This window comes from Erythranthe guttata, chromosome 3 (assembly GCF_056151865.1).
Source record: "Erythranthe guttata isolate IM_541 chromosome 3, IM_541, whole genome shotgun sequence".
NCBI classification, from domain to species: Eukaryota; Viridiplantae; Streptophyta; class Magnoliopsida; order Lamiales; family Phrymaceae; genus Erythranthe; species Erythranthe guttata.
The window spans coordinates 15,079,402-15,096,938 of NC_142535.1; the positions used below are offsets into that span (position 1 = coordinate 15,079,402).

A 17,537-nucleotide genomic window follows, 5' to 3' on the forward strand; every position below is an offset into this window, starting at 1 on the left:
TCGGTTCATAACCATCGAGATGTACGAATCCAAATCTCTATCCGTGTTGACTGAATAAGCATATAGCACACTGCTGCACAAGTGAAACTCTCTCATGGCATTTTCATAAATTATAAATTGAAATTCAAATAATAGCTAAAAGTTGCTGCAAAATGTCAGCTAGCTCATTGGGAAATGGAACAGTATAAACAGCCATGATTAAAGGCAAGAAAAGAAAATGTATCATCTTCATACAGATTGAATCTTTGCATTGCTGAAAAAAGAAGTGGAGAGAGATCACATTTCGAAGTCCCAGGTAGTCTCGGCACATAATTTTGGAATTTTGCGTTCCTCTGCCAAGTTGACGGATGTTGAAATCTGCACGGACGATTAAGTATAAATTAATTAAGAGCTCGTCATGCTTGCAGTACTAAGATATTCAAAAAGTGATGTGACTAAATTTTGAAACGAAAGCGACAGTGGAGAAGTACTTCTAACAATTTACAGCAAAACACACAAACTTCTCGACTATCTAAGAGTGCACTCAGCCACAGTATTTACATATTTGATCCATCACTAGTAACAAACAACAGATGCATTTAACTACATCGGTAGATACTAGGACAACATTCGATAATAGCAATGTTATAATTTAATTATAACGTCTTGATGAGAACACATAGTGGGCGAATCATAGGAACACAAAACACGTTATTGTCAATTTTATACACGAGTTGCTACTAACAGATGAAGAAATTCCAAATATGTATATAAAAGGCAGCAAATAATGTGATTAATAAACGAATCTGTATTGGCTTCACTTATATAAGTTCATGGTATAGCTTATCAATTCTGCAAGTCAAAGCGGTAACCAACTCCTGCCTTGCTTTCGATTATGCAGTAGTATGAGAGCTACAAGTTTTAAAACATCACAAAAATGAATTGTGTCATCGTGATTAAATTCACTCCAAGTCAAAGTTTACCATGTTTTCAACACGTCTCGAGAGTTACGATAACTAAAAATAGTAACTAATATAATCATTTCTCCAATAAGAGTGCACTCAGCCACGGATTCTCGACAAATTCTGAAAGATCCTCGACAAGCATTTACAGTTATAATCACTAAACATAATCTACTGTAATTTCTTTTCTTAGGGTAGGTCAGCCACTAAATCCTCGTAGACAAACGATTACGAAGAACTAAGAGGCCCTCATTTGACAGATTTAATGGTTAATGCTTCGAGAAATTTCATAATCCAATACAATTAAAAGATAAAATAAGGGGTCAAAATAATTGTATTTACCTTAAACGACCCATTGACCTTCGAATTCCGTGACCACTCAAGCCCCAAATTCTTGCTAGATGTCTGATAGGTGGCCCTGAACATATCATCCCCATAAGCCTTGCGTGAAACAGCAAAATCCCATGCATTTTTCCCCAAATCATAGCTGGGCTCAAAAGTTACCAATCCACCGTGTAAATAAGTATATTTAAACTTTGTATTCCCGGTGCCGAACACATGATTTGCAGAAACCTTATTCGCCGAATCAATCACCAAATTCCCATCTAATATCGTCCGTGAATCCCCTTTGCTGTGGATGTAAGTTAAATTCAACGGTTTCTCTGCAACCCTAATCGAATTCATGAACTGAAACCTAAAATCCTGCAATTTAAAAACATAATAATCAAACAAACAGAATATACAAACTACACTAATTCAATATACACTAGACGAGCACACATAATACAATACAAAACACATCACAGAATTCCGAGACGACGATTACATTTCAAATCCGTGTATCTGGAGTTTTAATTTTTCAGTCAACTTATGAATTTCAGAACCGAAAAATGATAACTTTATGCCTAAAATAATTAATACGGAATAAATTTTTTAAGTTTTAAAACTCAATAATTTTTTGAAGTAATTAGGACTCACTTTTTTGGGGACGTTGTAATCGATGATGAAGAAGCCGGGTTTCTCGACTGCTAAAGCTAAGCCGTTCAAACAGGGGCCGTTGACGACGGTGGCATCGGTCATGGAGGCGCGGAGCTTGAAATCTCCGGCGTTGAAAGCGACGGTGGCGCCGGCCGCCGCTTTGTCTGGCTCGTATCTAGCTTTGAACGACGCCTTCATCATTTTTCGGTGGTTTGGTGAGAGTGAATTTTTCCTCTTTTTTTTTTTTTGGTGTAGGTTTTTTTTTTTTACTGATAAGAGGGGATGGTACTATTATATATGCACGAGGTGCAAACGTCTTTGGATTTACCGAAATTCCATTTTGTTACTGATCCGGCACACAGCAACTCCGCTAGTGCCGGCTGCATTGTATTATTTCTCTTCCCTTTTTTTTTAATTTATTTCCTTGCCCTTTTACTTATTTATATATTGCACATTCATAATTTACGTAACGAAACAATTATAAAATAAAATTACTTCCGATCTGTTGTCATCTCGGTCGGGATTTAACAAAGAAACTCCAAAAGCTTGAGGAAGTTTAAGAGAATTGTGGTTTTTATTTGAAAAAAGTGCCTGCAAATTTTATTTTGCGCCTGCATAAATCATTTCGAAATTGGACCCAATTGGGCCTTAAAGTTCGGATATCATTGGCTTGGGCCCATAGGGAACAAATTGGGGTTATTTCATATTCATTTGACGACCCAAAAAGGAAAAAAACCCATTTCCCGCCAAAACCATTTCCCGCGAGATTTTACATCTTATACAGTATAGAATGTATAAAACAACTCGGCTGAACCCTTCCTTCCATTCCTCCGCCCCTTCAGATTTTTCAATTTTCTCGGTGATTTCCGCTGCCCCAGAGCAAGGTGAGCTTTTCCGACACGCCGAGATCTGATGATTAGCATTTTTTTCTGCGTCTCATTTCAGATTTATTAGGTCTGTCTATTTATTTATTTATTTTGGTTGCGAAATGTTAGGGTTAACATTTTCCCGCTACGTTTTACGCATCTGAATTGCAGTGCTTAATTCGATTGGGAATTTTATGGATCTGTTTGCTATTTCGTGAGTAAAGCTGCTGCGATTTTCTCCATTCTGATGTTTGGATCTGTTTTTGTTTAATTTGGGAGACATTTTAACAACGGATTTGACCTTAACACATTTGGCCTGCTTTAGATCTGAAGAAATAACCCGTCGAGTTGTTGTTTCCCCTTTTTTATTCTGGGTTTATGGTCCAATTAATTGTTATTGAAAATAGAGTTTTCGATAGTAACGGATTTTTTTTCTTCTTTCTTGTCATACAAATTGCGTATCCATTTCAAATTGACTGATTATCGGTTATTTGGTAATTTGGAAATTGAAAAAAATTGTAATTTCAAGAGTTTCGTGCTAGTCTATGTTATTTTTTGCGGTGTTTTCTCTGGAATTTGGTGCTCGAATGCTCGTTAGGTTATCTGAATTAAGTTTGTGGGCCTCTCCTTCTTGATTGGTCTATGTTATTTTTTGCGGTGTTTTCTCTGGAATTTGGTGCTCGAATGCTCGTTGGGTTATCTGAATTAAGTTTGTGGGCCTCTCCTTCTTGATTGTGTTGATCAATTTGTTGTGTGGGTTTTCTTCTACTCAAATGGTATAAATCGTCTGAAGTTGAATTGTCACATGTTATTGTAACAGTCCTCTCACATCTCTAATATTTCGCTTATATGTTTGAGTCTTTTCTTGGAGATAAAAGTTGCTTTGCCTGCTCCAATGGTTTGGAGATAAGAGTTGATTTGTCTCCTTCAATATTTATATCGTTTCCTCATTCAAAACAGAATTAACTTATGTCTTGCTTTATAGCTTGGTTTGGTAGCACATTCTTTCAAATTGGTGATTAGCTGAATTCGCCCGTTTTGTCGATCTATCAGATTTTTGCAGCTGCTGTTTGTACGGTGACAGCTAGGGGAACCACTTGCTTCTCTGTCCTGCAAGAATGGAACTAAGGGTCTGTGGGGCTTCACATTATATCCAGACTATTAGAGGTGGTGTGGTGATGAAAGTTCAAAATATAAATTCCAATGGCAGGCCAGTTATTAGAACCAAGAGTTTAAAGGATATATATAAGCACGAAGATGCCAAAACACCACAAAGGCCTCCTTCAAGCTTGGCCATCGACCACGAACAGGTGAAACGTGAGAATCCATGGGCTGATAGAACACTACAGGATGTAAAGCCTAAAATTGATGAATTTGTTCCCTGTGCTGATGATAATGGGGACAGTGGGTCGGACGATGAAATCACATTGAAACAGCTCAGAAACAGGTTCTTAACAAAGAAAAGAAAACACATTCTTAGCGACGAGTGCTCTAAAAAGGACAGTGCAGATTTTGAGCCAGTGGAAGATGAGTCAGATCTTGATGTGCTCATAATCAATTTGAAACCGAAGCGTTCAAAGGCATCCAAGGCCAAAAAAAAACGCATGAATCTGAGTGTTGCTTCCTCACCAGCCATTGACTTTGCTGTTAAATCCCAAGAGAATTTGGTCTCTGAACCTATTTGTGTCAAAGTTGAGGTTCCAGATACTGAGCAATTAGGAAGTCAAATTAAAACCTCTTGCGGTGATCCCTCATCCAACTACGAGGGACTAAATCTTGGTGGGCTAGCATCAAATGAATTCCAGGAGATGGTTCAAGATGAATATAGAGAAACACTACTGTGTGCAGACGAACATCAAAATTGTGTTACTGATGAGATACAATACGATCATTTGGAGGATATCGAGCCTATTTCCATGATTGTACCTTGGGTGGAAATGTGTGTAAAATTAGAATCCGTAGAATTGGTTTTTGAAGAGTTTGCAGAGTTGCCTCCTTCAGCCACCGAGGAGCAAGAAGAGACTACAGATGCAGATTCTTACATGAGGTCTCTGTCTGAAGATCCCAATTCAGATATGTGTAGTCCTTCCAGAAGTTCTTTCATTATGGAAGATACATCGGAGCAAAGAAGTAGTTCAATCATCCAAGTTCCTGATATGGATATTGACTGTATTGATGGCTGCAAGGAACTTGATCAGGAATCTAACACTGCCCTACTTCAGAATAAAGCCGAGGCAGAGTTTCCAAATGAGTTAGATGGCTATCTGAGTAGTCCTACAAAGAACTATCACTCAAACCCGGATTCGGTTATTTCATTGACGACCAATGAGAACTTGGTCCCCATGGAAGATACAGATGTGGAGCAACCTCCGACATGTTCCTTTGATCCCGCGGATAGGAATGTTTTGAATTTCGAGAATGAGTTGTTGAAAACTGAGAAGATGCAGATTTCAGCATCTCCCATCGCCGATGCAGAAAGCGAGTACTTGTCAAAGAACCAAACTTGTGATAGTGCTGATGAAATCTCAACATCGGAGCCACATCAAACTCCCGAAAGGCTCCATTCAACAAGAAAGGTAGCTGCAGTTTTCTGCACAGTATTTTAATTTTGTATATATATGTTTGCTGAAACCATTTTAAGTTTAACGCATTTCGTCATTTGCAGGCCATCTCTCCATCTTCTGAAGAGCGACTATGCTTGGTGATGAATTCTGTTGAAATTGTGAATTACGCCGATCAAAATAGTAAGTCAAGTTGCATGAATTTGTCTGATGATTTTAGATATGCATTTTTCATTCACTAACGGGATTGAAAAGCCTAATCTGGCACCCCGCAACACTCTTAAGATGAAGCTAGTTTGCTTGTGGAAAGGTCTTTCATGTTCTTGATATATGTAAATGATCGTGTTTGATAGACTTGTTTGAAACAAAGGTGAACTTAAAATCTTGCTCTTACCATCTTGCGCCTGAAAAATATTTGCTGAATTAGCATTTTGTTGTGCCTTGTGGGTATAGTATGGGTAAATGACTTATAAAGGCTCTCCAATAAGGTTATTGTAATGTCCTGTCTTATTTATATGCTGTTTGTTTTCATTTTTTAAAATTATTATCTCCACATTTCTCTGTTGACATCATGTTCAATATTTGCAGCTGGTTCAGAATGCAAGAAGAAGCACTTGGACAAACAAACCGAAAAGAATTCTTCGCCTCTGGGATCAGATAAACAGCATGATGAAACAGCTGTCAATAGTAGACGATCTGGGCAGATTAGCCAGCGGAAATTCGTTAGAAGTCCGAGAAGTACCATAAAGAAATCACAGGTTGCAAAAGGCAATTTCGAAAGTTCTAGGTTCTCGCGCACCTTGCCTAACCTCAGTACTGGGTGTACCTCCGTTGAAGGTTGCTCCGAAAGTGCTATTGCATTCTCACAGCGGCAGATGCACGACATGGAGTCTCTTTCAATGAAGCTGATGAGCGAGTTGAAGTCGATGAAGGACATTGTCGAACAAAAATTGCTCTTTGAAGCGTATCGCAGTGTTTCGTTGAAGAATGATGCTGATGAGGTACTTATCCTGCCTTTTTTTTTGGTTCTTGAAATTAAAATAGGTTTGTACTGCAAATAAACCCAAAGTTAACACTCTACCGTATTTGTTCTTGGGCTTCTTGACACGAACGTGTTAGATCTCTCAATATGTATAAACCGCATTTGCACGAGGATAGATAGAGTACTCCCTAGCTTAGATATGTTTCTTTTTCTCGACAGGTAAAAATGGCCATCAGTAATGCCACAAAAGTCGAGGGCACAGCAAAAAAATGGCTGTCGATAATGGCAAGGGACTGCAACCGTTTCTGTAAAATAATGGTGAGTTCCCTCTTCCATACTACATATCTAAAAATATTGAGAACAAATTACTGACAAAGAACAGTTAAGCAAGTTATAGCATTTCTTGACCTCTGAAATCACATCCGATTTAATCTTCTTTATCTGTTAACTATCAGGAATTGACTCCAAACAAAACTGCTATTTCAAACGATACTGTCCCCAGAGAGGGGAGGAAGATTATGTTTGCCGACGAAGCTGGTGAAAAGCTCTGTCACGTCAAATTTTTCGAAAATGACTCGATTTCTTCTCCAGTACTGTCTGATGCTGAACAACAGTGAGAAATCATTCAACTTTATCTGCTGTATCTAGCTCGTCATAAACTCGTTAAACCTCTTTCCCCTGAGAGTTTCTTGTAATGTAAGTCTCATTGTATTGTTCCTTATATTTCTCACAGGACACAACAAATTGAATACTTATTTTTCTTGTTAATCTTCATTATTATTTACTATGGGATTAAAACTTGCAACCATGGTATTTTTATGTTCAGATGAAGGTCAATTGTTTTTAAAGAACATGTATTATTACAACAAAAAAAAAGTATATTACAACGAATAGTTTTATTAGCAGCTCAAACCTCATATCATACACTTACAGACACAACACTGAATTAAATAAAAAAAATCAAATAACAAAAGAAAATAAATTAATCGAAGGCACTCCGTGTATTTGATGCACTCTTCACTTTCGAGACTCGGTTTTGGTTTCACCCACAGAAAATTTCCTTGAGAATCTCGGTGAAAGCCTCGATGATGACTTTGTGGTGCATTCTCGAGTTGAGCGAAAGGAAACTCATCAAGAGCTGCTCCAGTTCCGCAGGCTCAAAAATCTGTTTCTCGAGTATCATTTCACACATCGAATTCTTGAAATCCTCGTACGGGTCCGCAGACCTCTTCACCACAACAAAACTATGACCATTATACCCCTCCCCCGACGAAGAAGAAGAAGAAGAACAACAACAACCCACACTTTCTTTCCATTCTTTCGAACCGTACCGCTTAAATCTCCTCTCTCTGACGTTCTTCTGCTTAAGTACCGGTAATTTCTCGCCTCCGTTGATAAGTAGCTCCTCTTCATAAATAGTTTCCTCGGAAGAAATAATTGTTTTCGTCTTGTTCTTGTCATTTTTCTTTGCAGTTCTTGAACTTTGTGGATCACTTGGGGGAATTATATTATTAGGCAAGTTGCATGTGTTTTTTTCCTTATTTTGGAGTATTGTGCATGGTTTTGATGGATCTTGAGTACTGCAAAATCGGGCTGTCGTATTATTTGACGGTGTGGATGGTGGAGGGGAAGGGAAACTCGGGAAGGAGATGTCGAATGATTTGGATTTGTGATGGGATAAAATGCTATATTTAGTGGTGTTTTTAGGCAAATAATTTGCGGTTTGAATCATCGAAGAAGGATTCTTCGGGCGACATATTTGGAAAGAATCGAGAAACGAGAGCCTAAGTTTAGGATTTTTGGCTTTGGACATTACTAATTATTTCTCAGACAAGATTGAGGAAAGGCTCAGAGCTTTTATCATATGATCGATACTAAGCATGTTCTTGCTTCTCTATATATATAGAGTGAGAGAGAGAGAGAGAGAGAGAGAGAGAGAGAGAGAGAGAGAGAGAGAGAGAGAGAGAGAGAGAGAGAGAGAGAGAGAGAGAGAGAGAGAGAGAGAGAGAGAGAGAGAGAGAGAGTTCACTCTCTCTCTCACACATTGACACACACACACACAAATATACACACATATATCACACGTTTAGAGAAAAGAAAAAAAAAATGGAGAGGCCGGCAGTATGTAATAAAAGAAGGGTAGTTGAAACTGCCAAATCTTAGTGATGAAATTGAAATGAGGTTTATACCTGAAAGCTACAGTGTTAATTCTTTTGATGTCATTTTTTGTAAGAAAAAGTCTTATTATTAACTTCATATATATATATATATATATATATATATATATATATATATATATATATATATATACTTCATTAGCTGCACACAGTTGTTTTTAGTTGAAGGGGTCAACTTTTATTTACATCATTATTGTGTGTGTGTGTGATATACCTAAATGGGCTGGCCCAACGGGCCCTCAAATTTATCTACTAATTAGGCCCACTACATGATAGCCCAGTCATATACGAGTGGGCCCATTACACGAAAGCCCAAGCTTCTTCAAAGTAAGGCTTGGACCCAACAAAGGAAGCCCAATCCATTTAACAACATATAAATAGATGTTTTATTCATTGATTAAGGTACGTTCTCATTTTTATTGATAATCGACCACAAGTTTATTCTCTCTACTTTTCTCTACGATCCGTACATCTGACTTGAGCGTCGGAGGGGTTTCCGCCGGATCAACCCCCGGCTTAGTTCACGTGTGCTCATTTTGTAGGGACCTCAGGATCATCGAGTTGAATAGCTATTGATCAGCTTTGCTCTCCCTGCTTGTTTTCTACATCATCCTAGGTGAGCTATACTCTAGCATCATCATTTTGGCGCCGTCTGTGGGAACGATGCAAACCAGATCACGTAGCCAACAAGATCCTCCTGAGGCATCAGCTCGGAGAGAAAACGACACAGCTAATAACCTCCCCGCCCGTGGAGGATCTGGCATCCCACCTCCTCCACGCGCCGCGGAGCAACTTCCTCCACGTGCCGCGGAGCCAGCTCCCCCACGTACTGCAGATCCACCTCGCGAGGTTCAGGTGATCCCCCCTCGGGACCCACCACTCGCCGATCCACCACTCCCTGCTCCTCGAACGGTTCAGATAACCGAGGACGCACTCCAACGTATGATAGCGGAAGCTTCTACTCGCGCCGCCACGGAGGCCGTAACTCAATATATCGCCACGATGGGAGCAAACGCTCCCAATGCGATACCAGCACAAGCTCCACCTATAGCACCACCAGTGGCCCCACCGCCGATCCAGAATCAAATAAGCGTCTCTTCCTCTACGTCGGACCCACGGTCCCGAGTGCAGCTATCTACTAATCACAGAGGAGCACAGCCTAGACAACAACGTCGGCGCTCACCCCTACGGGGGAATGCATCGCCACCAAGAATCCCTCTCTTTAATGAGGGAGAAGGCGAGGTAAACAGCCGAGTGTCTCGCCAAAACCTTTTCTCCCAACCAAATAATCAAATGGGTGAGAGGATGCCTCTCCCAGCAAGACGCAGTCCCTTCACCATAGAGATCCTCAACGAGGTATTACCTCAAGGAGTAAAGATCTCGGGGTTACCTCAATTTGAAGGGACCACCGACCCACAGGAACATATTGAGAAATTCAGTGCCATGGCGGATTTATACGGCCCGACGGATGCGGCGATGTGCAAGATGTTCCGCACCACTCTCTCCAAGAGGGCAATGAATTGGTTCAACTCCCTACCCATAGGGTCCATTGACACCTTCGCTCGGTTGTCGACCCGATTCACCAACCAATTCGCCATCAACAAACAATACGCCAAGACCCCAGCTCATCTTTTCTCTGTAGTGCAGAGAGACAACGAAACACTCCGCAACTACATCAAACGCTTCGTAGAAGCCGTCCATGAAGTCCCCAGTGTGGGGCAAGACATGCTCTCAGGGATTATGCAACAGAACTTGAAACCGGGTAGATTCAAGGAATCTATTGCCGGAAGACCACCAGGCAACCTAGAGGAGTTGTTAAACCGAGCCGAAAAGTACGTCAGGATAGAGGAAGCTTCCACCCACGCTCCCCCTAAAAGGAAAAGGGAAGATGACCGTCAGGACAATAGGAGGCGTGATGACCGACGTCCACCACTTCCACCTCCAAGCCAACCCTCCTCTTCCTACAATAGGTTCACTCCGTTAAACGCTCGCCTCACTGAAATCCTTCACGTGATAGAACAGAGAGGTTTAGCGGAGCCTCCACGTCCTATGCAGCCTAATGCAAAGCGAGAAAAATCGGATCGCTATTGTCGATTCCATAAAGACAAAGGGCATACTACGGAGGAATGCGCACAACTTAAAATGGCGATTGAGAGGCTGATCAAACAAGGCCATTTAGGCGAATACGTCGATAAGCCGCGAAATAAACGCCGTGATGATCCTCCACGCCGAGATAGCAATCGAGATCAACAACAAAGACGAGAAGATGGGGGTCACCGACGTGACATAGATAACAATGATAACCAGCCTACCCGGGGAATCATCTCCTTCATCTCCGGAGGACCAGCGGGAGGCGATTCACAGAATGCAAGACGCACACTCGCTCGATCAGCGCGCATGAATCAAGAACGCGCTTCTCCATCCGAACGCATATATCAAATACGAAGACCTGATCACAGCATAGTCTTCAACTCCTCCGACCTCGAAGGTCCAGATGAAGACCATGTCGATGCATTGGTCGTAACAACAACGGTGGCCAACTTCTTGGTCAAGAAGATATTAGTGGACGGCGGAAGTTCGGCTGACATCATGTACCTTCACGCTTTTAAGCAGCTGGGTATAGATAATGCCCGATTTAGTCCCGTCTCCACACCCCTGAAAGGATTCACAGGAGAAGGCATCTTATCCATGGGAGAAGTGGAGCTGCCTGTCTCTTTAGGGGAAGACCCCTGTCGAATCACGAAACTAATCAAGTTCCTCGTCGTCGACAGGCCATCACCCTACAACATCATTCTAGGGAGGCCAGCCATCCACACATTCAAGTCAGTACCTTCCTCCTACCATCAGAAGTGGAAGTTCCCTACTCCCTATGGAATGGGAGAAGTGCTTGGAGATAGACGTCTCGCTCGAGAATGCTATGCAAGGGCCCTACGAGAACCCTCAAAGAAGCCTAAACCGCCCGGAAAGGGAGACGATACCCAAAAATCCGACAAACGGAAGTGGGTCAATGCAATCATTGAGGACAATAAAGAAATCCTCATCAGTGTACCAGACGATAGCATCAAGCTAGCGGCTGTCGAAGAGCTTAAGTTCATAGAGCTCACACCTGGAGATGATTCCAAACTCCTGCGCATCGGATCTGATTTAGATCCTGAGACGGAGCAGCAGCTAATCAACTTCCTGCGACACAATGGAGATGTGTTCGCATGGAAAGCCCAAGATTTGTCGGGCATTCCCCCTCAGGTAGCCCTACATCGGCTTAACGTCGACAAGAGGATGAAGCCAGTCAAACAGAGGAAACGAACGTTTGGACCCGAACGCAACAAGCATATCAAGGCAGAAGTGGCTAAACTTCTAGACGCGGGTCATATACGACCAGTTCAGTATCCTGAATGGTTGTCGAACGTGGTACTCGTTCCCAAACCTGGGGGAAAGTGGAGGTTATGCGTGGATTTCACTGACCTCAACAAAGCTTGTCCCAAGGACCCATTTCCTCTACCCAGAATCGATCAACTCATCGATTCGACCTCGGGGTGTGAGCTCCTCAGCTTCCTCGATGCATACCAAGGATATAACCAGATCTTACTCGCGCCAGAGGATCAAGAGAGGGCTAGTTTCATCACTGACCAAGGCATCTACTGCTATCAAGTCATGCCCTTTGGATTAAAAAACGCAGGAGCCACATACCAACGTCTAGTGAACACAATGTTCGCAGATCAGATCGGTAAAAATATGGAGGTGTACATCGACGACATGCTCGTCAAAAGTGTCAAAACCTCAGATCACTTAACCGATCTGGATCAGTGCTTCGCTACCTTGCGAAAATACAAAATGAAACTCAACCCCCTCAAATGCTCGTTCGGAGTTCGAGGTGGTAAATTTTTGGGATACATGATTTCACAGCGAGGAATCGAAGCTAATCCCGCAAAAATCGAAGCAATTACCTCCATGCCTCCACCAACATCCATCAAAAAAGTCCAACAGCTTAACGGTTGTTTGGCATCTTTGAATAGATTCATTTCTCGATCAGCGGACAAGGCCCTACCCTTCTTCAAAATCTTAAGGGGAGGAAAGAAATTTGAGTGGGATGAGGCATGTCAAAAGGCATTCACAGAGCTAAAGTCATACCTAGCATCCCCACCCCTACTCACAAAACCTCACCCAGGAGACACCCTCCTACTGTACTTATCTACCTCAGCTAATGCCATCAGCGCAGTCCTCATCCGAGATGGAGGAAAAGGCCACCAACCCATATACTACATAAGTCGCGCCCTCCAAGGAGCCGAACAACGCTACACCAACATGGAGAAACTCGCTCTCGCCCTCATCAACGCAGCTCGGAAGCTTCGACCTTACTTCCAGTCGCATCAAGTGGTGGTTCTCACCAATTATCCTCTGAAGCAAATACTAAGAAGTCCTGAGACATCCGGGCGATTAGCAAAATGGGCGATAGAGCTAAGCGAATACGGGGTCGAATTCAAACCCCGCCCGGCTATCAAAGCGCAAGTATTGGCAGATTTTCTAGTTGAAATGACCTCCGTAGAAGAAAGTACCTCTCTTCCAACTTGGTCCGTCAGCGTCGATGGATCGTCCACTGCCACAGGAGGGGGAGCGGGTATCGTCCTAACGAACCCTGATGGAGATGAGTTCGAATATGCTCAACGATTCGAATTCACAGCCTCAAACAACGTCGCTGAGTACGAGGCCTTGATAGCGGGAATCCGCCTCGCCCTAGCAGCTGGAGCGCGCAAGCTCCTAATCCAAAGCGACTCTCAACTCGTCGTTAACCAAGTACTCGGAGTTTACGAGGCCAAAGAAGACACCATGGCGAAATATTTAGCTCTCGCACACACTCTCCTATCCAAATTCGAGAGCTACGAGATAATACAAGTACCCCGCTCCAACAATATCCACGCTGACAAGTTAGCTAGACTAGGAAGCTCCATGGCTAGCATCGGAAGTCGGAAGGTGACGCTCCTCACATCACCTCAGCCGGAGATAACTTCACCCACTGAAGTACAATACACCGAGGAGGATGAACCATGCTGGTTCACTCCAATCCTGAAGTATCTCAAAAAAGGAGAACTTCCAACGGATCCCGCCGAAGCACGAAAGTTAAAAACGAGAGCCGCACGATTCGTCATAGTGGGAGAAGAGTTGTACAAACGAGGGTTCTCATTCCCCTACCTTAAGTGCCTCGACCCAACCACGGCGGATTATGTACTTAGAGAAGTACACGAAGGCATCTGCGGCAATCACTTGAGCGGGAGAACCTTAGCTCTCAAACTACTGAGGCAGGGCTACTATTGGCCAACGATGCATGAAGATGCGAAAAGGTTAGTCCGGAGGTGTAAGCCCTGCCAAGAGCATGCCAATATCACTCACATGCCAGCAGCGTTAATGCAACCAATTGACAGCCCCATCCCTTTCGCCCAATGGGGGATGGATTTGGTTGGACCATTCCCGCCCGCCACAGGAGGACGCAAATACCTCATTGTAGCAGTGGACTACTTCACCAAATGGGTGGAGGCTGAACCCTTGGCACGCATCCGAGAAGAAGAAGTCATCCAATTTCTATGGAAGAACATCGTGTGCCGCTTCGGAATCCCGCGTTCCATCATCTCGGATAATGGAACTCAATTTTGCGGGGACAAGGTAAAAAATTGGTGCCTCGGCTTGAACATCAAGCAGTTCTTCACATCAGTAGCAAATCCACAAGCTAACGGCCAGACGGAGGTTACAAATCGCACTATCCTCCAACACCTTAAGACAAGGCTGGGAAGTGCCAAAGGAAAATGGGTGGAAGAATTGCCTAACGCCCTATGGGCCTATCGCACAACCCCACGCGCAGCAACCGGAGAGTCGCCTTTCAATCTAGCTTTTGGCACGGAGGCTATCGCACCCGTCGAAATCGGAGAACCATCTTTGCGAGTCACCAACTATGACCCAACAGCTAATGAAGAGGCTATGCGGGGAAGCCTAGACCTCATAGATGAGTTACGTGAGATCGCATACATCCGACAACAGATGTATAAATCACGCATGGCCAAGGCATATAACTCAAAGGTCCGCCCTCGCTCCTTTCAAGTCGGAGATTTAGTCCTCCGAAAAGCTGAAGCCTCCCACCCCATCGGAAAGCTCGACCCAAAGTGGGAAGGACCGTATAAAATCACAAAGGTGGTCAACACTGGAGCATATCGCCTCGAGAACATTGACGGACACCCTATACCCAGAACATGGAATATAGGGAACCTCAAACGGTTCTACGCCTAAGGTATACATCTACCTTACTTCTGATCATTTGAGATCATCACCCATACCTCTACTAAAGAAAAATTACTTACAAATTTTCACCCATGCAGGCTCCACAACCTTCCACGTCACTCGTCTTGTAAAGCTGCTTAGACATGGTTGGTAATTCCGCACCACATAACAAGGTGCGTTAATGTCCCTCCTAAACTGGGGGGCTAGTAATTGCTACTTACATCAGAAATTCATAATCACATCCCATCGTCTCCTTACAGGTCGAGAACCTACTACGTGAGGATGTATATTAAGCAATCAATGCGCTGCTTGCTCGACGACACTCCATACCACATCGTCAAGGGTAACTATACTTCTACTAGAACTCAACACACAGATAATCTCATTTACGATTACTAACGTGACAAAATAATCCCACTAGCAGGCACGATCGCATAGCAACTCGCGACAACTCACGACTTCATTTCATGTCTTGGAGTGCGAGAAAGAAAAATCAAATCCGTAGTAGGGTACGTGAAAGCGCAATACGCATCCCCTCAGCTTCAATTACTAAGTCTTCAATACAAATGCTTAGACAAAATTCTTTTTTCTCAATTATATTTGACAGGCATAGAAACGCCAAAGGAATTCATTTTACCATCAACGCAGCAAAACGAACGAGTACAAGCAAGACGTGGAAGAAGAAGAACAAGTGTAGTACAATCACTTAGATCAATTTTTATCAAGTCAATTTTTTTTTCTTTTTCGCTCCACCAGTAGTTATTTACCTTTGCCTCACGTAGGCCCATCGCATTAGTCATTTACTTACATTCGCCTCACATAGGCATGTAACAATTCTCCTATGCTATCGTTGAATATATATTTTTCGCTTTACTATCTACGCCTTTACGTCTATACAAATAACCTCTTACCATGAGTTCAAATCAATACCACCCTACAAACACTTAGAGTGATTTGGATAATCCGTATAGCCTGGCCAGCTGGATTAGCTAAGTCCCTTTAACTGTTTCACGAGGTGCTACTTTTAAAACGTGGCCACGGACAAAAATATTATAGACCCAAGTGGTCAAAAACAAAGGGCACGACCCCTAACAAAAACCTTGGGAGACTGATCCCCTCCTCAAGTACATCGCGTATAATGCTAATGTAAACACATAAAAGCAACGCATTAATTCTTGACAATGTCAAAATAAATAAATCGAAATCTTATACTTCAAAGTCAAACGAGGAAGAAATTAAAATAAAATAGCAGTGGACATACCCAACTACATCAGCGATAAAAATAAAATACGAAATCCATAAAAAAAATAATAGCAATAAAAAAGTTAGCTATCCTAACAGATAAGTCTAAGCTCCCCTACCGCGAGCGGAAGACGTACCCGCAGTAGAGTCACCCGCAACCATGTCATTCACGAGCTCTGTGCCCGTCCCATTGACATCTACCTCTTCCTCCTCTTCATCGGATATGCCAGCTTCCATCCCACGAATCACTTCCTCGCTGATCCCACCCGCATCGCGCAGATATTTGCGACAAGCACGCACTAATGGCTTATAAACCACAGCCAACGCATGCTCCTCAATCATAGCAGCACACTCATCACTACCTCGGAAACTAGCTTTAGTCTCCTCCACAATAGACTCCTTATAAGCCACACCACCTGATGTCGTGAGGAACCTCTTCCCCGTCGCCTTCTCAGCTTCATATTTCTCTTTCAGCTGATCGTAGCACTCGTTCAACTTATGCACATCATCCTTATACGCTTTCGCATCACCCCGGATAACCTCGAGCTCCTCGGTCCTCTCAGCAAGCTCCTCTGTCCTCCGAGCAAGCTCTTCAGAGCGTAGAGTGAGATCGGACCGCGCTTCCTCCAACTGGCTTAGAAGCTCATCCTCACGCGCTTGACTTCGAGCCCGATCCTCTTCCTTACTAGCTTCCACATTCCTACCGTGCTCCACGAGATATCTCCAAGTCGCTACCAACTAAAAAAAAAAAAAAAAAAAAAAAAAGAATTACACAAGGAAGAGAGGGAATAACATCTAGCCTCGTTTTAAATAGGCAAGTACTCACCCGACATATGTCTCCACCAGCTAACTCTAGCATATGAGAAGGACCCTTACCAGACATCCGAGCACGATCATACTCTCGAACGAAACCCTCGGTACTCAACATCGGCAAATCATAGTCCGACACATCCCAGTACGACTCCTTACCATCGCGGTTTACTCCATAAGTAAACAGCTGTTTCCCTCCTCCACCATGGAAAGCATAAGTCTCCTCTGGGTCTACCCGTGGACGCTTAGGCACAGCCACATACTCGGTATCCACCCTCTTCCCCTTGCCACGATCCCTCGTCGGTAGACGCCCCTCCACTTCACCAGCACTGCTACGATCATCTGCGACTACTCGAGCAGCTTCTACATGGACCTCCCCACGAGGCAAACCATTTGAAGAACCTCCCAAGGTAGAGGGTACCTTCTTCGATGCCTTCTTCGATGCCTTCTTCGACGACCCATTCGCCTTAGCTTGAAGCGCTGCAAAGGTGATACCCCCATCTACAAGAGATAACGAACACATAAGAAACATGGGATATACACTACAAAAAAAAAAAAAAAAAAAAAAAAAAAAAAACAACAAAGAAGGAACACAAGTCAAGGCAGCAAAAGGATATACGATGCTGACCCTTCACCGTCGGTATCAAACTCCTCGGATCAAATTCCACATCACACAACCCAGATTCCTCAATCCTCTTCGCCATATTTGCAGTCAT

General features: G+C 43.1%; 3 protein-coding genes and 1 long non-coding RNA gene across 6 annotated transcripts; 2 read left to right on the forward strand and 2 right to left on the reverse strand.

Annotated features, from left to right (window-relative positions):
- Window positions 1–74: 74 nt before the first annotated feature.
- Window positions 75–2,220, reverse strand: LOC105965857 (outer envelope pore 24B-like protein). Its single transcript, XM_012990407.2, has 3 exons — window positions 1,920–2,220; window positions 1,284–1,643; window positions 75–357 (listed from the first exon to the last, which is right to left on the reverse strand). The coding sequence occupies exons 1-3, from the start codon at window positions 2,118–2,120 to the stop codon at window positions 277–279; spliced, it is 642 nt and encodes a 213-aa protein (XP_012845861.1). The 5' UTR covers window positions 2,121–2,220; the 3' UTR covers window positions 75–276.
- LOC105965867 (uncharacterized) lies at window positions 2,155–7,133 on the forward strand. Of its 3 annotated transcripts, none has more exons than XM_012990416.2 (6): window positions 2,155–2,803; window positions 3,839–5,361; window positions 5,451–5,529; window positions 5,935–6,347; window positions 6,548–6,646; window positions 6,784–7,133. In XM_012990416.2, the coding sequence occupies exons 2-6, from the start codon at window positions 3,904–3,906 to the stop codon at window positions 6,943–6,945; spliced, it is 2,211 nt and encodes a 736-aa protein (XP_012845870.2). In that variant the 5' UTR covers window positions 2,155–2,803; window positions 3,839–3,903; the 3' UTR covers window positions 6,946–7,133. The 3 variants fall into 3 exon arrangements, with proteins under 3 accessions (XP_012845870.2, XP_088671747.1, XP_088671748.1); XM_088815621.1 differs by having other exon boundaries at window positions 2,388–2,803; window positions 3,849–5,361; XM_088815622.1 differs by having other exon boundaries at window positions 2,730–2,873.
- Window positions 7,134–7,165: 32 nt separating this feature from the next.
- LOC105966624 (uncharacterized) lies at window positions 7,166–8,191 on the reverse strand. The gene has a single exon (XM_012991221.2). The coding sequence runs from the start codon at window positions 8,139–8,141 to the stop codon at window positions 7,371–7,373; it is 771 nt and encodes a 256-aa protein (XP_012846675.2). The 5' UTR covers window positions 8,142–8,191; the 3' UTR covers window positions 7,166–7,370.
- A 674-nt stretch (window positions 8,192–8,865) lies between these two features.
- LOC148771895 (uncharacterized) lies at window positions 8,866–15,637 on the forward strand. The gene is made up of 4 exons (XR_016030344.1): window positions 8,866–9,121; window positions 15,030–15,112; window positions 15,194–15,278; window positions 15,377–15,637. It is a non-coding gene; the product is annotated as an uncharacterized LOC148771895 (long non-coding RNA).
- The last annotated feature ends 1,900 nt before the right edge of the window (window positions 15,638–17,537 follow it).